Genomic DNA, 21,427 nt, shown 5'->3' on the forward strand with positions numbered 1-21,427 from the left:
GGGTATACACAAAAAGCAGCAAATATGAGTTATCTTGTTGGGCAGACTGGATGGACCGTGCAGGTCTTTTTCTGCTGTCATCTACTATGTTACTATGGTAGCGTTTAGAGTAAAATGTTTCATTTTTTTTTTCATGATACTACTGTCAATGAATGCTGGAAATTTAATTGTGCCTGCTATGAACAAATTTTGTTCAGTTGTGACAAGGAAAAGGGCCCTTTTCGATCGCTGCCCCTTCCAAATGGAATTGATTGCTAGCTGGACTGAGACTCATTTGTTGGCACTTAAACATCAATTGAAGATGTTGTGCTTGGCCTTTTCTGCATTGGTTGGACAAGTATAAGGCTGAAACTGGACATTTTGTTTGTTTGTGAACTATGAAGTAGGTCAAAAAGTGATTTGTTTTGTATGTTTTATGTAATTTTTGTATGTAACTTCCCCCCCCCCCTCGACCCCACAAATGACCCAGCTAACTTAAGTGGGTCCCCCTTTCAGCTTCAGGTCTCCCCACCAACACTCCAAGTTGGGAGGCAGAAGTAATGCCCATTCACTTCTGCCTGCATGCCATCTACAAAACTGGTGGCGCCTGACTCTGCATCCCGAAACGCACCACGCAGGGTCTGTCTGCCAAATAAGGCGTTATTGCCTTATTTAGTAGAAGGACCCTGCACAGTGCATCCCAGGATGCAACACATATATAGTTTTCAGTGGCTGAGCATACACGACAGTATACTCGATATTTTGCAAGGTAGATCTCGAATTAGCTTTTGAAAATGGACTCCACTTTATGTGACAGGGCTTGAGGGAGGGTAGATTTTTGGACTTCTGCATGGGTGTGTGACCTGGAATATAAAAGGATTAATGATACAAAGCCAACATGGATTTAGTGAAGAGACATCTTGCCTCACCAAGCTAGTACATTTCTTTGAAGTGGTGAATAAACATGTGGATAAAGGTGAGCCGGTCGATATTGTGTATCTGGATTTTTAAAAGACATTTGACAATTTGATATGAAAGACTCCTGAGGAAATTAGAAAGTCATGGGATAGGATTAAAAACTGGTTAAAAGATAGAAAAGAGGAGTTAGGGTTAAAATGGTCAGTATTCTCAATGGAGAAGGGTAGATAGCTGGGACCCCAGCTTTTTAACATATTTATAAATGATCTAGAGATGGGAGTAACTAGTGAGGTAATTAAATTTGCTGATGATACAAAGTTGTAAACCGCAAAGAACCTAAAGGTATCGGCAGTATAGACGTATATTGTAATGCAGTGGCGTACCAAGGGCGGGGCGGTGGGGGCGGTCCACCCAGGGTGTCAGCGGGTGAGGCGCTGCTCTGCTGGTGCCCCAGTCCCCACCTGCCTACCGGCTCCGTCGCCAGACGACCCTTTTCTCCTGCCACCCGGCACCTGACTCAGCCTTTTAAAAAAATCTATGAAGCGTCAGCGCAGCGCCTCGCATCTGCTCTGTGTGTAAAGGAAGAAAAATCGCCTCGTCGGTCAGCCTTCCCTCACTATGTCCCGCCCTCTGATGTAACTTCCTATTTCCTTGAGGGCAGGACACAGTGAGGGAAGGCCGGCCGACGAGGCAATTTTTCTTCCTTTACACGCAGAGCAGACGTGAGGTGCCGCGCCGACGCTTCATAGATTTTTTTTTAAAGGCTTGGTCAGGTGCTGGGTAGCAGGAGAAAAGGGTCGTCTGGCAACAGAGCTGGTAGGCATGTGGGGACTGGGACGGAGAGGAGGGGGGCTCAGGTGGGAGAAGGGGACTGGGTCAGGGAGGAGGACTCAGATGGGAGAAGGGGGCTGAAACTGGGGGCTGAGAAGGGGGCAGGAGGGAGAATGGGGCCATGCCTGGGACAGGTGGGAGAATGGTTCTGGGGCTGAAAAGGGGGGCCCTAATGCAAAGCATGTGGATGAAGGGGACTGGAACTGGGGGTTGAAAAGGAGGGTAGGTGGGATAAGGGAGCCAGTACTGGAACTGAGGGCTGAAAAGGGGCAGGGGCTGAAACTGGGACTGGAGGCTGAAAAGGGGACAGGGAGAAGTGGCTGGGGGTGAAGCTCGGCACTGGTGGGAGAAAAGGGCTGGGGCTGAAACTGGGGACTGGTGTGGGGACTGGGGGCTGAAAAGGGGGGCAGGTGGGAGATGTGGGCTGGGGCAGGTGGGATAATGGGGCTAGAACTGGGGGCCGAAAAGAGGGAGCAGAGAGAGAGAGATGGGACAGATCCTGGATGGAAGGGGGGGGGGTGAGAGGGAGGGCAGACCCTTGATGGAAGGGGGAGCGAGAGGGAGGGCAGACTCACTCTGGATGGATGGGAGAGGGAGGACATGGTAGATTGAAGGGGCAGAGAGAAAGGGCAGACGGTGGATGGAAGGGATAGAAAGGGCAGATGGTGGATGGAAGGGGCAGAGATAGAGGGCAGATGTGGATGGAAGGGATAGGGCAGATGTGGATGGAAGGAAGAGAGGGCAGACATTGGATGGAGGGGACAGCAGAGAGGGCAGACACTGGATGGCAGAGAGAGAACGAAGACAGATGCTGGATGGAAGGAAGACAGTGAAAAGATTAGGAAAGCAGAAACCAGAGACAACAAACTGTAAATAAAATATATATTTTTATTTTTTTGTTTTAGAATAAAGTAGTATTGTAGCTGTGTTAATAAATGTTTATAAATAGAACATGTAAATAAGGTAATCTTTTTATTGGACTAATTTTAATACATTTTACTTTCGGAGAACAAAACCCCCTTCCTCGGGTCAGGATAGGATACTGTAACAGCACTGTATACTGTATTGACCTGAGGAAGGAGGTTTTGGCCTCTGAAAGCAAAATGTATTAGTCCAATAAAATGATATTATTTGTTTTATTTCTATTTGTTAATTTGTAAAGTGGTGATTAGTATGTTAGGTTTTTTTCAAATTTATATCTGCTGTCTTTATATTTTGCACAGCACTAGGGGACGTTTAATTTTTGTCTAAATAGAAAGTTTATGATTACTTATTCTATAGTGGATTAGGGTGTATCTGTGTTTGTGAAAAAGACATGGCTTTCAGTTGGCATTGACTGTGCAGGATTGACGATCTGTATTATTCTGTCTGGTTTTGTTTTACAATAGGTGAATTGATGTTCTGGTGCTCACTGTAGTGTTTAAGATGCTTTCCTTTTCCTTGTGTGACTCGTAGAAATTACTGCTTATGGTATGGTAGAATTGCTCTATAGATCCTGAGTGTTTTGTATTTTCGGTATGCCTAGTACAGAATTTTGGAGGGGGGTGTTAAAAAATGACCAGCCACGGGTGTCAACTTATTTGTACACCACTGTTGTAATGTAATGTAAGTTGTTACATTGCAAGAGGATCTTACGAGACTGGTCATCCAAATGGTAGATAATGTCTAATATGAGCAAGTGCAAAGTGATGCAAGTGGGAAAGAGGAACCTAAACTATAGCTTGGAAATGCAAGGTTCTATATTAGGAATCACCGCCCAGGAAAAGTATCTAGGTGTCATCGTTGATACGTTGAAACCCTCTTCTTAGTGAGCAGCAGCAGCTAAGAAAGCAAATAGAATGTTAGGAATTCATTAGGAAAGGAATGGAAAACAAAAATGAGAATGTTATAATGCCTTTGTGTCATTCCATGGTGCGACCACACCTCGAATAAAGGGGATGGGATGACTTCCCTATGAGGAAAGACTAAAGCGGCTAGGGCTCTTCAGCTTGAAGAAGAGACAGCTGAGGGGAGATATGATAGAGGTCTATAAAATACTGAGTGGAGTAAAATGGGTAGACATGAATCGCTTGTTTACTCTTTCCAAAAATCCAAGAACCAGGGGGCACGCAATGAAGCTACTAAGTTGTAAATTTAAAACAATCCAGAAAAAAATATTTCTTCACTCAATGTGTAATTAAACTCTGGAATTTGTTGCCAGAGAATGTAGTAAAAGCAGTTAGCTTAGCAGGGTTTGAAGAAATATGTTAGCCTTGCTAGCCCTTGCTCTCAGTAAAATACAGGCCAATGGCCCAGGCTAAGAGCTAGGCCTCTTGAAATCCAAAAATCATCTCTGATACAAAATATATTTCACTGCAGCTCAAGCTGAAATAAGTTCCCAGAGAGCTAGCTTGTAAAAATCAGAGATCACCTTTGACACAGTTATATTTTACTGTAGCAAATGCTGAAGTAAGTGCTCAGAGAGCTGACAGAGGGTGGAGGGAATCTACTCTGTAGGTAATGAGGAGACTGGCACCTACAAGACGTCATGAACAAGATTGTTGTGGTTATGTAGAGATAGTACTGGGTCAGCTGCACCCCGGGTGAGAACGTCCAAAGGAGGGGGCTAGGGGAAAGTTTGGGGAACATGCAAAGTCATCTCACAAGATGCGCTCTGAACTTATCTTGTTTATACTTAGAGCTTGAGAATATGTGAAGTCATTTTGATCAACTGATAAGGGCCAAGAACCATGGTGACAAAGCTGGGGTCCATTGAAATGAATAGGGTCAAAATTGTATATAAGGAACAGTCTGAGGGGTATTAATTCAGACAAGAGAAGGAAGGCTACCAGAGAAGGCGGGTGATAAACGTGTCCTGAACTGCTGCTCAACCATATGAGTGACTGAACTGCTTGTACTATATTTGGTGAGATTGTAATAAACTATCTTCTTATATCCCAGCGAGTCCTTCTGATTATGGAATTCGTTAATTCCTGGACTGTGTAAGAGCAGTCTGGGGGAGTATGAGATCAGAATAGGTGGTGGGAACACGCAAATTAATTACAGGTTTAAAAAAGGTTTGGATAGTTCCTTAAAAGAAAAATCACTAAGCCATTATTAAAATGCACTTGGGAATAATCCACTGCTTATTTCTAGGATAAACAGCATAAAATCTTGCCAGGGGATCTTGCCAGGTACGTGTGACCTGGATTGGCCTCTGTTGCAAACAGGATACTGGGCTTGATGGATCTCTGGTCTGTTCCAGTTTGACAATACTTATGTTCTTATATCTTAGGCATGGGAGGGTGAATTTTGGATTGCTCTATTATCCATTGCTTTTGTTTTGTTTCTTTTATTGCACTGGCATCCTGAATTCTTGTGGTGATGAGTGAAAAAGCCAACAGAAAGTTAGGAATTATTAGGAAAGGAATAGAGAATAGAACAAAGAATATTGTAATGCTTCTCTATCGCTCCATGGTGCAACTGCACCTCGAGTATTTTGTGCAATCTGGTTACCACATCTGAGAAAAGGAGTGGAGGAGTGGCCTAGTGGTTAGGGTGGTGGACTTTGGTCCTGGGGAACTGAGGAACTGTTTTCATGTACCCAGTGGCGTAGGAAGGGTGGGGCGGTCCGCCCCGGGTGCACGCCGCTGGGGGGTGTCGGCGCCTCGCTGGTTCCTTGCTCTCTCTGCCCCAGAACAGGTTACTTCCTGTTCCGGGGCAGAGAGAGCAAGGAACCAGCGAGGCGCCAACACCCCCCCAGCGGCGTGCTCTCGGCGGATTGGCCCTCCCACCCGCCCCTCACCGCCTTCCAGGTATGTTCTCGCGGGCGGGGCAGGGGGGGTGTTGCGCTACGGAGGGGGGAGGGTGCGTCGCGCTGCACCCAGGGGGGGGGGGTGCGCAGCGGCGACCCGCCCTGGGTGTCAGCTGCCCTCGCGACGCCACTGCATGTACCCTTCTCGATTCCCACTTCAGGCACAGGCAGCTCCTTGTGACTCTGGGCAAGTTACTTAACCCTCCATTGCCCCAGGTACAAATAAGTACCTGTATATGTAAGCCACATTGAGCCTGCCATGAGTGGGAAAGCGCGGGGTACAAATATAACTGTGAACTGTTTCTTTATAAGTTTCTGCCTGGGTGTAAAATTGGAAATTGCATAAATAAAAAAATGAAAAAAGAAAAGGCACAAAGAACGACAACCAAAATGGTCACAAGGATGGAACAACTCTTATATGAAGAAAGGCTAAGAGATTAGGGCTGTTCATCTTGGTGAAAAGATGGCTGAACAGAGATATAAGAGTTCTAAAAAGTCCTGAGTGGAGTGAAAGTAGTAAACTTGAATCAATTGTTTACTCTTTCAAAAAGTACAAAGACTAGTGGACAGATCATGAAATTACACAGTAATACTTTTAAAACAAATAGGAGAAATATTTTTTCACTCAAACTGAGGGGCCCTTTTACCAAGCTGTGCTAAAGAAGTGGCCAGCACTATCCCCAGTACGTGTCATTCCTACACACTAAGGCCACTTCTAGCATGGCGGTAAAGTGGCTCCATTTTTCCTATTAACGGTCATGTGCTAATTTCCCCATTAGCACGTGAGCCCTTACCACCACCTGTTTTGTAATCAGTTGACACGAGATGATGTAGCTGCGCAAACCAATTAGCACAGAGCACGCCTACTCTCTGCCCGCAGACTTGCCCCCAGCGCTAATAAGTTCTGTTTTTTAGCACATGGGTAGTATGCGCCATTCACAAAACTACTACAAGATGCCTGAGTGAGCCCGGTGGTAGGGTTTTTTAACCTGCGGTAAGCATGTGTTAGTCCAGTGGTTCCCAACTAGTCCTGGAGGCACCCCAGCCAGTCAGGTTTCCAGGATACCCACAATGAATATTCTTTACAGAGATTTGCGTACACTGTATCCACTGCATGCAAATCTATCTCATGAATATTCATTGTGGGTATACTGAAAACCTGACTGGTTGAGGTGCCTCCAGGACCAGGTTTGGGAACCACTGCATTAGTCCTTACCGCAGCTTAGTAAAAGGACCCCATAGTTAAGCTCTGGAAATAGAAGATGTGGTAAAAGCAGCTAGTGTAGCTGGACAGAACAAATTCTTGGAGGTAAAGTAAATAAATTATTATTAGAGTAGACCTAGAGTAGCATGAAATGTTTCTACTTTTTGGGAGTCTGCCAGATACTTGTGACCTGCTTTGGCCAATGTTAGAAGTGGGATTCTGGACTAGATGGACCTTTGGTCTGAACCAGTATGGCAATTCTTATGTCTTCTATCTATGAATTATAGACACAAAAAGAAATTGAATTAGTGTAAACCTGGAATTTATGAGCAGTAGCACCAATACTACTACTACTACTACTTATTTCTATAGTGCTACTAGACATTCGCAGTGCTGTACACTTGAATATGAAGACGGTCCCTGCTCGAAAGAGCTCACAATCTAATCAGGACAAACAGGATTAAGGGATAAAGGGAATTATTAAGGTGGGAATGATAAAACAGACATGGGTACTGAACAAGTGAATAGAGGTTAGAAGTTAAAAGCAGCAACGAAAAGGTGGGCTTTTAGCCTACATTTGAAGCCGGCCAGAGATGGAGCTTGATATACTGGCTCAGGAAGTCTATTCCAGGCATATGGCACAGCAAGATAAAAGGAACTGAGTCTGGAGCTGGAAGTGGAGGAGTACAGATAAGAGCAATTTACCCAATGAACGGAGTCCCCGGGAAGGAGTGTATGGAGAGATACTGAGGAGCTGCAGAGTGAAGGCACTTGTAAGTCAGTAAGAGGAGTTTGAATTGTAATCAGAAACGGATAGGGAGCCAATGACCTAACTTGAGGAGAGGGCTAATACGAGCGTAATGACACTGGCAGAATATATAATGCAGCAGAATTTTAAACAGATTGAAGAGGAGAGAGATGGCTTAGTGGGAGACATGAGAGAAGCAAGTTGCAATAGTCTAAGCGAGAGGTGATAAGAGTGTGGATAAGGGTTTGGTAGTGTGCTCAGAAAGGAAAGGACGAATTTTGGTGATATTATAGAGAAGAAAACGACAGGTTTTAGCAGTCTGTTGGATATGTTTAGAGAAAGAGAGAGAGGAGTTAAAGATAACCCCAAGGTTATGAGCTGATGAGATAAGGAGGATGAGAGTGTTATCCAGGATTTCAGGAAAGGAGGCAGGGGTTGAAGGAGGGGGTTAAGAGAATGGACTGAGGAAGAGGTGGAGGTGGCTTGGTTGAGGTTAATCTTGTGAACCTGATCATGAAAGTAGTCAGCCACAGTCTGTGGAGAAAGTGAAGGGGGAGTTGGAGGTGAAGGCACTTTGAGGAGTGTGTTCAGTGTTGTAAAAAGATACGTCGAAGGTTTGAGCCAAGAGAGTTTGTCAACTGGATGTAGTAGTCCTGTTTGGCAAGTGAATGAGCAGACTGGAAGGAGGTCAGCAAGAATTTGAAATTTATGAAGTCAGCAAATTGAGCACAGGAAGTTGGTAGCGGATTCTAGAGGTCAGCCAAGGTTGGGTTTCGGTACGCCTTATAGAACGGGGAATGGGAGGAGTGAGAGTATCCAGAGCAGTGGCGTTCCTAGGGCGGCTGACACCCGGGGCGGATCGCCGATGCGCCCCTTCTGGGTGCAGCCCCCCCCCCCCCCCCCCCCGGTGAAACGATACCCCCCCCCCCCCCGGGTGCATTTTACCTGCTGGGGGGGGGGGGGGGGTTGCCGCGCGCCTGTCGGCGTCGCTCGTTCTATGCTCCCTCTGCCCCGGAACAGGAAGGAACCTGTTCCGGGGCAGAGGGAGCACGGAACGAGCGGCGCCGACAGGCGCGTGGTACCCCCCCCCCCCCCAGCGGCGTGCACCCGGGGCGGACCGCACCCACCCCCCCCACCCCCTAGGAATGCCACTGATCCACAGCAGAAGAGAGAATAGTATTTTAGGACGAGATCAACGGTCAAGACTTTGGAGAATATACATCACATTTACTTATGCTTGGATCATAAATGGCTGGAGATTCAGGCTGCAAACTCTGAGTTTCTAGGGGAAATGTAAAACATGCTTAAAAAATATGTAGCCTGAATGCCATCCAAGATCTTGGTCTCTGACCTAGAGCCTGAAGACACTGTTTCCTAGCTCCCCCTGCTGCTGGCCCTGTGATAGTGCATCCATAATAGAAGAATCTCTGATCATTAATTCCACTCAGTTTCCACATGCACTAGCACAATTGTTTTCAAACATGGGGTGGCTTGAGATGGATGGTTTGGCATAACCGTGATGACAGTACATGGTATTGCAATTGTTTTAAACTAACATTACCTTTTTACGGGGAAAGGCTAGGCTTAAAAATGGGAAAGAGAGAAAAACGGGGTGAGAGTTTTCTGAGTCATGTACTGCCATGAGAACCTTGGTTTGATTCTCAGATTACAACTGTATTAGTTGGAGCTGGAGATGCTGTTGATGCATCATTCACAATTCCCAACTCAAGAAAGAAAAGTCTCACACATCACTCTGCTGTCGTATCTAGCAGATAGACTCTAGGTCAGGACTGTCCAACTTCAGCCCTCGCCAGGAAAGGTTTTCAGGATTTCCACAATGAACATGCATGAGTTCTAATTGCACACAATAGAGGTGGTGCATGCAATATATCTCATGCATATTCATTGAGGAATATCCTGAAAACCTGGCTGGATTGCGGCTCTCGAGGACAAAGGTTGGACATCTCTGCTCTAGTTCCACATTACCAAGTTCTAAAGTGTAGCTGTAAAGTGAGGCTTATAGTATTGTAGCCTTATAGAGGAGTGGCCTAGTGGTTAGGGTGGTGGACTTTGGTCCTGGGGAACTGAGGAACTGAGTTCGATTCCCACTTCAGGCACAGGCAGCTCCTTGTGACTCTGGGCAAGTCACTTAACCCTCCATTGCCCCATGTAAGCTGCATTGAGCCTGCCATGAGTGGGAAAACACAGGGTACAAATGTAACAAAACAAAAAAAAAAATAGAGACCAGTTTGATTGATCAGGAGGTCAAAAGGAGCAGGAAGAACATTCTAAGCCCACAGAAAAAGTGGGTGCATCCTAAGAAGTTTGTTAAACGCTGGCCTAGCAGAAGATGGAGCGGGGGGGGATGGAATCCAGTATTATAACCATTATAGGTAGATGCAAAGCCTGAAGATTCCTGACCACACTTCTTTCTTTTTCTTTCCAGGGTAAAGTGGGAGTGGCACAGCAAGAAAAGATCTCAAATTCCAGTACCAGCATATGCACCTGCAAAGGCAACATGGAAGAACATGGCGTAAACCAGCAGTGTGCTCACATGCTGTCACTTAGTCTCTGCTTTCCCCTTCTCTCTTGCTGCCTAGGGTGAAATGATTGACCGTATTGAGTACAATGTGGAGCACTCCGTTGACTATGTGGAGAGGGCTGTGTCTGATACTAAAAAAGCTGTTAAGTATCAGAGCAAAGCCAGAAGGGTGAGTACTACCTAAACAGCTTCCACACATAATGAGGCTTGAATCTGTAAAACCATTTTTAACACTGTTGTTCCCAAGCATCATAAAAGGTTTTGCCTCTATTTATTTATTTGCTAATTGTGGACCTAGCTGTTAAACTACTTCTGCTGCAACGAGAGCTGTCAGCAACCTGTTTAACTCAAGAGAGTAGATGCAGTGGCACAAGCACAACCCATGCATCAATAGATGCACCCTGTCACCAAACCTGCAGGATAGAGCCTGGTAGCTTAACACAACCATTGTTACAGGAGTGCTCTACCACTAACATCTCAGCAAAGGTTTCTACAGGAGGCAGCAGTTTAATAGGTATCATAGTGATCATGCTTAAAATGGGTAATTTATAACAGAGAGCCTAGAGTTTTCAGGTAAGAAGGTATTTTTTTTGCCCTTTTTCATAATGACATATAGGTGCATAAGTGTGTGTGTAAAATACTAGTGCAAATCCAGCATCAATAGAAGGATTGGACATTACACCAGTGCATCTATTACATATAACATTTCTATAATGCTGCTAGACCTACGCAGTGCTGTACACATTATATGCAGGTACTTTGCTCTGTCCCTAGAGGGCTCACAATGTAAGGTTTTGTATTTGTGGCAATGGCAGGTTAAGTGTCTTGCCCAAGGTCACAAGGAGCTGCAGTGGGAATCGAACCCAGGTTACCAGGATCAAAGCCCACTGCACTAACCATTAGGCCACTTCTCCACTCTGCATGTACTTTACAACTCCACCTGTGCTCCGCCTAGACCCAGGGCCTTGCTAACCCGGTAAGCAAGGTAAGCATGGCAGGGGGGCGCTTCCCTCTGGGGGGCGCCGCCGCACCATGCTCACCTCGCTCGCCCTCCCGCAACATCCCTTTTCTTTTTTTTTCTTTTTAAATTTACCTCCGTGGTGGCGGTTCCGGCAGCGCAGCATCAGGGAAGGAGGCGGCGCTCCCGACGTCTCTAGCCTTCCCTTCGCTGTGTTCCGCCTTCTTCTGACGTCAAGGATGACATCAGAAGAAGGCGGAACACAGCGAAGGGAAGGCTAGACATCGGGAGCGCCGCCTCCTTCCCTGACGCTGCGCTGCCGGAACCGCCACAGAGGTAAATTTAAAAAGAAAAAAAAAAAGAAAAGGGATGTTGGGGGGAGAAAAGAGGGTGGGCAGTTGAACAATGGGAGCGGGAGGGCAGGGGAGAAACGACAGCATGGATGCGAAGGGGGGGGGAGAAGAGGGCGGGCCAGGCTGGGACATGGGAGAGAGAGGAGCATGGATGCGAGGGGGGGGTCATGGAAGGGAGAGAGGGGAATTGCTGGAAAAGGATGAATGGAGGGGGCAGGGGACAGAGGAGCATGGATTGGGAGGGCAGGGCTCAGGGAGAGAGGGGAATTGCTGGAAAAGGATGAATGGAGGGGGCAGGGGACAGAGGAGCATGGATGGGCATGGATTGGGAGGGCAGGGCTCAGGGAGAGAGGGGAATTGCTGGAAAAGGATGAATGGAGGGGGCAGGGGACAGAGGAGCATGGATGGGCATGGATTGGGAGGGCAGGGCTCAGGGAGAGAGGGGAATTGCTGGAAAAGGATGAATGGAGGGGGCAGGGGACAGAGGAGCATGGATGGGCATGGATTGGGAGGGCAGGGCTCAGGGAGAGAGGGGAATTGCTGGAAAAGGATGAATGGAGGGGGCAGGGGACAGAGGAGCATGGATGGGCATGGATTGGGAGGGCAGGGCTCAGGGAGAGAGGGGAATTGCTGGAAAAGGATGAATGGAGGGGGCAGGGGACAGAGGAGCATGGATGGGCAGGGCAGGGATTGGGAGGGCAGGGCTCAGGGAGAGAGGGGAATTGCTGGGAAGGGATGAATGGAGGGGGCAGGGGACAGAGGAGCATGGATTGGGAGGGCAGGGCTCAGGGAGAGAGGGGAATTGCTGGAAAGGGATGAATGGAGGGGGCAGGGGACAGAGGAGCATGGATGGGCATGGATTGGGAGGGCAGGGCTCAGGGAGAGAGGGGAATTGCTGGATAGGGATGAATGGAGGGGACAGATGGGCATGGATGGATATGGATTGCAGGGCTCAGGGAGAGAGGGGAATTGCTGGATAGGGATGAATGGAGGGGGCAGGTGACAGAGGAGCATGGATGGGCATGGATTGGGAGGGCAGGGCTCAGGGAGAGAGGGGAATTGCTGGAAAGGGATGAATGGAGGGGGCAGGGGACAGAGGAGCATGGATGGGCATGGATTGGGAGGGCAGGGCTCAGGGAGAGAGGGGAATTGCTGGAAAGGGATGAATGGAGGCGGCAGGGGACAGAGGAACATGGATGGGCATGGATTGGGAGGGCAGTGCTCAGGGAGAGAGGGGAATTGCTGGAAAAGGATGAATGGAGGGGGCAGGGGACAGAGGAGCATGATTGGGCATGGATTGGGAGGGCAGGGCTCAGGGAGAGAGGAGAAATTGCTGGACATAGAGGGGAGGGAAGAGAGATGAAGGAGATGAAATGAGGGAAAAGGAAGAGAGGAGAAAAACTGCACATGGATGAAGAAAATAGGCAGAAGCTGAGGACCAGAAATGAAGAAGAAAGGAGGAAAGGAAAGAAATAAATGGAAAGGAAGCCCTGGAAACGGAGTTAAGAGGACAGATAGCAGCAGAATCAAATACTTGGCCAGCATGATCAGAAAAAGAAAGTCACCAGACAACAAAGGTAGAAAAAAAATCATTTTATTTTCATTTTAGTGTTTGGAATATGTCCACTTTGAGAATTTACATCTGCTATCTTATTTTGCAATGTATAGCAATTTCTTTCTAAGAATATTGCTGACAATTCCTGTCAGTGTGGCAAGTGGTGAGCGATCATTTTCACGGGGAGGGGGGGGGGGCGCCGCCGCCAACTGATAGTCTGCAGGGGGGGCGCCAACTGATAGGCTGCAGGGGGGGCGCCAGAGACCCTAGGCACGGCCCTGCCTAGACCATGTCCCCAGCAATGCTTAAAGTATGTGCATTCATGCCAATGCACAAACTTTACACCTGACCTGAGGGGTCTTTTACTAAAGGTTAGCATATGTTATCTGCAGTAGGGCCCATCGGAATAAAACGGGTCCTGTTGCAGATAATATGCACTAATCTTTAGTAAAAGACCTGATAATTTTATAAGTGTCATTTTACACACATATATTGCCACATATGTATTAAAATTACTTTATTTATTGTGTTTGCATCCCACATTTTCCCACCTATTTGCAAGCTCAATGTGGCTTACATAGTACCACTGGGCATTTGCCCAGTCAGTTGATAACAAATACAAGGTTGTATAGTGGTCGAATGAGGTATGTGTGGAGGGTCGGAAGGGATTTTATTTTTATTTATTTTATTGCATTTGTATCCCACATTTTCCCACCTATTTGCGGGCTCAGTGTGGCTTACAATACATTGTAGTGATGGAAGTACAATCTGTTACAACATAATTATGGGTTATATTGTGAGGAGTTAAGTTAAAACAAAATCAAGTATCATTAAGGAATGGAAAAGAACAATGGAAAAGAACAACTGAACAATAGAAGAGCAGCGGATACTGATAGGGCAGCAGAGCAATAGCAAGAGATCGTTCAGGTGTAATATTTTCTGTTTTTACCTGTAAATTGGGTTTAGATGTGTTAAAATTGTGGGTGATAAGCGTACAGAAGAGAATGTATTGATGCATTGCTAACATTGTGTGTGGACTTCATGTGTTTTGATCCTTTCGATAGATTTTTTCAAAAAGATGGGTCTTTAGTAGTTTGCGGAAGTTGGTTAGTTCGTAGATCGTTTTCAGGTTTCGTGGTAGTTTGTTCCAGAATTGTGTGCTCATATAAGAAAAGGTTGACGCGTGCAGCACTTTGTATTTTATGCCTTTGCAGTTAGGGAAGTGGAGGTTGAGGTAAGTTCGGGATGATCTTTTAGCGTTTCTGGGTCTATTAAGTCAGACATGTAGGCTGGGGCTTCACTGTGAATGATTTTGTGGACTAGTGTGCATACTTTAAAAGTGATGCGTTCCTTGAGTGGGAGCCAGTGTAGTTTCTCTCGTAAGGGTTTCGCACTTTCGTATTTTGGTTTCCCGAAGATGAGTCTGGCTGCTGTGTTCTGGGCTGTTTGAAGTTTCCTCAGTAATTGCTCTTTGCAACCTACGTACAGTGAGTTGCAGTAGTCCAGATGGCTTAGCACGAGTGATTGCAGTAGGCTTCGGAAGACGGATCTTGGGAAGAATGGTCGTATTCTTTTCAGTTTCCACATGCAGTAGAACATCTTTTTGGTTGTGTTGTTTGCGTGGGTTTCAAGTGTTAGGTGGCGGTCAATAGTAACTCCAAGGATTTTTAAAGTTTCTGAGATTGGAAGATTTAGTTTTGGTGTGTTTATAGCGGTGAATTTATTCGTGTTGTATTGGGAGGTAAGTATCAGGCATTGGGTTTTTTCTGCATTCAGTTTCAGTGAAGTCTTCCCTATCAGAGATATGGAAGGATACACATAAAGAAGACCCTCCCCCCATGAGGAAAGCATTCGAGGCTAGTTTGTTGTGTGATCTACTACCAATCATTTCTATAGTGCTACTAGACATACCCAGCACTGTACACGTTATATACAGGTATTATCTCTGTCCCCAGAGGGCTCACAATCTGTTTTTTGTACCTGGGGCAATGGAGGGTTAAGTGACTTGTTTTATATAATTTTCCATCAATTATCCAACCTTTATTCTCATAAAGGGGCATTTTTGAAAGGATGTCCAAGTAAAAAAAAATCTAGCTCGTATCATCCAACCCCCCCCCCCCCCCCCCCCACCCCAGTCCAACTCAAAGACAGGAAAGACATTAATATTTCCTCTTCAAAAATATGTGAGAAGGATATTTTTGCACTGAGGACGTCCAAAGTGAACAGCCATTTTCCAAAATGAAATATCCAATTTATGAACAGCAAAAAAACAGAGACAAGAACGCCTGTCTGGCAGCATTTGTATTAAAATGGCCACACATATGTCCCTGCAGAGTAGAGAGGCAATCTCCTTTATTATGTACTGGAAGCCTTTCAGGAGCAGAAAAAAGCCTACTGCACCTTCTTTTCTCAATCTACACCTCCTCCCTGGGTTCCCTAATCTCCTCCCATGGGTTCCAATATCATCTTTATGCCGATGACACCCAGCTTTATCTCTCCACACCAGACATCACTGCAGAAACCCAGGCTAAAGTATCGGCCTACTTAGCCAACATTGCAACCTGGATGTCCAACCGCCACTTGAAACTGAACATGGCCAAGACCGAGCTTATTGTCTTCCCTCTTCTCCTCTCCCTCCACTCTCTATCTCTGTTGATAACACCCTCATCATCCCCGTCTCATCTGCCCGCAACCTCCGGGTCATCTTTGACTCCTCCCTCTCCTTCTCTGCGCATATCCAGCAGATAGCCAAGACCTGTCGCTTCTTCCTCTATAACATCAGCAAAATTCGCCCCTTCCTGTCTGAGCACACCACCCGAACTCTCATCCATTCTCTCATTACCTCTCGCCTTGACTACTGCAACCTACTCCTCACTGGCCTCCCAATTTGCCACCTATCCCCCCTTCATTCCATTCAAAACTCTGCTGCACGTCTTATCTTCCGCCTGAACCGGTACACTCATATCACCCCTCTCCTCAAGTCACTTCACTGGCTTCCGATCAGGTACCGCATACAGTTTAAGCTTCTCCTTTTAACGTCGGCGGAGGGAGCTTCGCCGGTGCTGGCGAGGGAGTCTACCTCTCGACGCTCACACCGTGGCCGTGTTTCCACGGAGTCGGGCACGGCTTCAGACACGGGTTCATGAACTTGTGTCTGATGCTGATGGTGAGGCCTCGTGGGAGGAGGAGGAGGACATCAGATATTTCTCTGACGAGGAGTCTGATGGCCTTCCTTCTGATCCCACTCCCTCCCCTGAAAGGCAGCTTTCTCCTCCCGAGAGTCTGTCTTTTGCGGCCTTTGTCCGGGAGATGTCTACGGCCATCCCCTTCCCGGTGGTTGTGGAGGACGAGCCCAGGGCTGAAATGTTTGAGCTCCTGGACTATCCTTCTCCACCTAAGGAAGCGTCCACAGTACCCATGCATCATGTCCTAAAAAAGACATTGCTGGCGAACTGGACCAAGCCTCTAAGTAATCCCCACATTCCCAAGAAGATCGAGTCCCAGTACCAGATCCATGGGGACCCAGAGCTGATGCGCACTCAGTTGCCTCACGACTCTGGTGTTGTGGATCTGGCCCTAAAGAAGGCTAAGAGTTCTAGGGAGCATGCTTCGGCGCCCCCGGGCAAGGACTCTAGAACCTTAGACTCCTTTGGGAGGAAGGCCTACCATTCTTCTATGCTCGTGGCCAAAATCCAATCTTACCAGCTCTACACGAGCATACACATGCGGAACAATGTGCGGCAGTTGGCGGGCTTGGTGGACAAGCTCCCTCCTGAGCAAGCCAAGCCATTTCAGGAGGTGGTCAGGCAGCTGAAGGCGTGCAGAAAATTCCTGGCCAGAGGGGTATATAATATTGATGTTGCGTCCAGGGCCGCTGCTCAAGGTGTGGTGATGCGCAGACTCTCATGGCTGCGTGCCTCCGACCTGGAGAATAGGATCCAGCAGCGGATTGAGGATTCTCCTTGCTGAACGGACAATATTTTTGGAGAGAAAGTCGAACAGGTGGTAGAGCAGCTCCACCAGCGGGATACCGCTTTCGACAAGTTCTCCCGCCGGCAGCCTTCAGCTTCTACCTCCACAGGTAGACGTTTTTATGGGGGAAGGAAGACTGTTCCCTACTCTTCTGGTAAGCGTAGGTACAATCCTCCTTCTCGACAGCCTGCGGCCCAGGCTAAGCCCCAGCGCGCTCGCTCTCGTCAGCAGCGTGCGCCTCAGCAAGGCCCCACGGCTCCCCAGCAAAAGCAAGGGGCGAGCTTTTGACTGGCTCCAGCAGAGCATAGCCGACATCAACGTGTCAGTGCCGGGCGACCTGCCGGTCCGGCAAGGATACACCCTCAATTTGGCCTCCAAACCTCCAAATTGCCCACCGGGAGCTCAGTCTTACAGCTTCCAGCACAAGCAGGTACTTGCAGAGGAACTCTCCGCCCTTCTCAGCGCCAATGCGGTCGAGCCCGTGCCATCCGGGCAAGAAGGGCTGGGATTCTATTCCAGGTACTTCCTTGTGGAAAAGAAAACAGGGGGGATGCGTCCCATCCCTGAACAAATATCTGGTCAAGGAAAAGTTCAGGATGCTTTCCCTGGGCACCCTTCTCCCCACGATTCAGGAAAACGACTGGCTATGCTCTCTGGACTTGAAGGACGCCTACACGCACATCCCGATACTGCCAGCTCACAGACAGTATCTGCGATTTCAGCTGGGCACACGTCACTTCCAGTACTGTGTGCTACCCTTTGGGCTCGCCTCTGCGCCCAGAGTGTTCACGAAGTGCTTGGCTGTAGTAGCAGCGGCGCTTCGCAGGCTGGGAGTGCACGTGTTCCCCTGTCTCTACGATAAGCTGGTGAAGAACACATCCGAGGCAGGAGCTCTACAGTCCATGCAGATGACTATTCGCCTCCTGGAGCTACTGGGGTTTGTGATAAATTATCCAAAGTCCCATCTTCTCCCAGTACAAAGACTCGAATTCATAGGAGCTCTGCTGGATTCTCGGACGGCTCGTGCCTATCTCCCAGAGACGAGAGCCAACAACTTGTTGTCCCTCGTCTCGCGGGTGCGAGCGTCCCAGCAGCTCACAGCTCGGCAGATGTTGAGATTGCTGGGCCACATGGCCTCCACAGTTCATGTGACTCCCATGGCGATCTGCTCAATGGACCCTAGTTTCCCAGTGGTTTCAGGCTGCTGGGGGACCTAGAAGACGTGATCCACCTGTCCACGAGTTTTCTCAAATCCCTGTATTGGTGGACGATTTGGTACAATTTGACTCTGGGACGCCCTTTCCAAATCCCTCAGCCACAAAAAGTGCTGACTACGGATGCGTCTCTCCTGGGGTGGGGAGCTCATGTCGATGGGCTTCACACCCAGGGAAGCTGGTCCCTCCAGGAACGCGATCTGCAGATCAATCTCCTGGAGTTACGAGCGGTCTGGAACGCTCTGAAGGCTTTCAGAGATCGGTTGTCCCACCAAATTATCCAAATTCAGACAGACAGCCAGGTTGCCATGTATTACATCAACAAGCAGGGGGGCACCGGATCTCGCCCCCTGTGTCAGGAAGCCGTCAGCATGTGGCTCTGGGCTCGCCGTCACGGCATGGTGCTCCAAGCCACATACCTGGCAGGCGTAAACAACAGTCTGGCCGACAGACTGAGCAGGATTATGCAACCTCACGAGTGGTCGCTCAACTCCCAAGTAGTGCGACAGATCTTCCAGGTGTGGGGCACCCCCTTGGTAGATCTCTTTGCATCTCGAGCCAACCACAAGGTCCCTCAGTTCTGTTCCAGGCTTCAGGCCAACGGCAGACTGGCATCGGATGCCTTCCTCCTGGACTGGGGGGAAGGTCTGCTGTATGCTTATCCTCCCATACCTCTGGTGGGGAAGACGTTGTTGAAACTCAAGCAAGACCGAGGCACCATGATGCTGATTGCTCCGTTTTGGCTGCGTCAGATCTGGTTCCCTCTCCTTCTGGAGTTGTCCTCCGAAGAACCGTGGAGATTGGAGTGTTTTCCGACCCTCTTCACACAGGATGAAGGGGCGCTTCTGCATCCCAACCTCCAGTCTCTGGCTCTCACGGCCTGGATGTTGAGAGTGTAGACTTTGCCTCTTTGGGTCTGTCAGAGGGTGTCTCCCGCATCTTGCTTGCTTCCAGGAAAGATTCCACTAAGAGGAGTTACTTCTTTCTATGGAGGAGGTTTGCCGTCTGGGGTGACAGCAAGGCCCTAGATCCTCGCTCTTGTCCTACACAGACCCTGCTTGAATACCTTCTGCACTTGTCTGAGTCTGGTCTCAAGACCAACTCTGTAAGGGTTCACCTTAGTGCAATCAGTGCATACCATTACGTGTGGAAGGTAAGCCGATCTCAGGACAGCCTTTAGTTGTTCGCTTCATGAGAGGTTTGCTTTTGTCAAAGCCCCCTGTCAAGCCTCCTACAGTGTCATGGGATCTCAATGTCGTTCTCACCCAGCTGATGAAACCTCCTTTTGAGCCACTGAACTCCTGCCATCTGAAGTACTTGACCTGGAAGGTCATTTTCTTGGTGGCAGTTACTTCAGCTCGTAGAGTCAGTGAGCTTCAGGCCCTGGTAGCCCAGGCCCCTTACACCAAATTTCATCATAACAGAGTAGTCCTCCGCACTCACCCTAAGTTCTTGCCAAAGGTTGTGTCGGAGTTCCATCTGAACCAGTCAATTGCCTTGCCAACATTCTTTCCCCGTCCTCATTCCTGCCCTGCTGAACGTCAGCTGCACACATTGGACTGCAAAAGAGCATTGGCCTTCTATCTGGAGCGGACACAGCCCAACAGACAGTCCGCCCAATTGTTTGTTTCTTTTGATCCCAACAGGACGGGAATGGCTGTGGGGAAACGCACCATATCCAATTGGCTAGCAGATTGCATTTCCTTCACTTACGCCCAGGCTGGGCTGGCTCTTGAGGGTCATGTCACGGCTCATAATGTTAGAGCCATGGCAGCGTCGGTAGCCCACTTGAAGTCAGCCACTATTGAAGAAATTTGCAAAGCTGCGACGTGGTCATCTGTCCACACATTCACATCTCATTACTGCCTGCAGCAGGATACCCGACGCGACAGTCGGTTCGGGCAGTCAGTTCTTCAGAACCTGTTTGGGCTTTAGGATCCAACTCCACCCCCCGAGGGCCCTGTTTGTTCTGTTCCAGGCTGCACTCTCAGTTAGTTGGTAAATTTTTTAGGTCAATCTCAGTTATGTCCTCGCCGTTGCGAGGCCCAATTGACCATGGTTGTTGTTTTGAGTGAGCCTGGGGGCTAGGGATACCCCATCAGTGAGAACAAGCAGCCTGCTTGTCCTCGGAGAAAGCGAATGCTACATACCTGTAGAAGGTATTCTCCGAGGACAGCAGGCTGATTGTTCTCACAAACCCGCCCGCCTCCCCTTTGGAGTTGTGTCTTCCCTTGTCTTTGTTTTGCTACCTACGGGACTGCTGAACAGGAGCCAGTTCTGGCGGGAAGACGGCCGCGCATGCGCGGTGCGCATTGGCGCGCGAGGACTAGCAAAGGCCTTTGCTAGTAAAGTGTTCCGATTGGAGGGGCTGCCGTGGACGTCACCCATCAGTGAGAACAATCAGCCTGCTGTCCTCGGAGAATACCGTCTACAGGTATGTAGTATTCGCTTTATGGCTCATAATATCAGCACTGTGGCTGCATTGGTAGCCCACCTGAGGTCAGGCACTATTGAGATTTTCAGAGCTACAGTATGGTCTTCAAGCCAAATTTTTTCATCCCACTACTGCCTTAAGCAAGATTCCCAATGTGATAATCAGTTTGGTTAGTCAGTCCTGCAGAATCTATTCGAGATCTAGAATCCAGCTCCACCCACCAGGCCCATTTTTGTCTCTGTTCCAGGCTGCACCAAAAAAAAATAAGTTTCATGTTCTGATTCTTGCTGTTGGCCTCTGCCTGTTGCAGGCCTTGTCTATATTTTTTTTGCTTTGTTCGGTTAGCCTGGTAGCTAGGGATTCCCATATGTGGAATTACTGTGCCCTGCTTATCCTCAGAGAAAGCGAAGTTACCTGTAGCAGGTGTTCTCAGAGAACAGCAGGACACATATTTCCACATACCCACGCTGCATAGGACAGCTTCCAAGGGCTTCTGGAATTAGAAGCTGGGGAGCACATCCGCACCAGGCTCTGTCAGATGACATCATATATATGTGTAAATATATTTCTCCGAGGACAAGCAGGCTGCTTGTTCTCACTGATGGGTGACGTCCACGGCAGCCCCTCCAATCGGAAACTTCTCTAGCAAAGTCCTTTGCTAGTCCTCGCGCGCCCGCGCGCACCGCGCATGCGCGGCCGTCTTCCCGCCCGAAACCGGCTCGAGCCGGCCAGTCTTCTTTTGTCCGCACTCGGTACGGTCGTGTTTTCGCCGTGTCGAGCCCCGGAAAGTCGACCTCGCGCGTCCAAATTTAATTTTTGACGTGTTTTTTCTTAGAAAAAGTCTTTAAAGTGTCGGGAAGTGCTCCGGAACCCCCCCCCCCCCCCCCCCCCCGGGTTTCGTGTCTTCCCCTTCCCGTACTTCCAGC

General features: G+C 48.4%; 1 protein-coding gene across 2 annotated transcripts in view; it reads left to right on the top strand.

The window, feature by feature from the left end:
• Positions 1-21,427, top strand: part of STX1A (syntaxin 1A) — a 557,770-nt gene that overhangs the window by 528,014 nt on the left and 8,329 nt on the right. The window contains exon 9 of one of the 2 annotated variants that reach the window (XM_030185767.1): positions 10,074-10,184. In XM_030185767.1, the coding sequence (XP_030041627.1) occupies positions 10,074-10,184 (111 nt within the window). Of the gene's footprint in view, positions 1-9,919; positions 10,185-21,427 lie in introns of those variants that run through there. The other variant, XM_030185768.1, reaches the window with a different exon arrangement.

Source organism: Microcaecilia unicolor, chromosome 13 (genome assembly GCF_901765095.1).
Source record: "Microcaecilia unicolor chromosome 13, aMicUni1.1, whole genome shotgun sequence".
Lineage (NCBI taxonomy): Eukaryota > Metazoa > Chordata > Amphibia > Gymnophiona > Siphonopidae > Microcaecilia > Microcaecilia unicolor.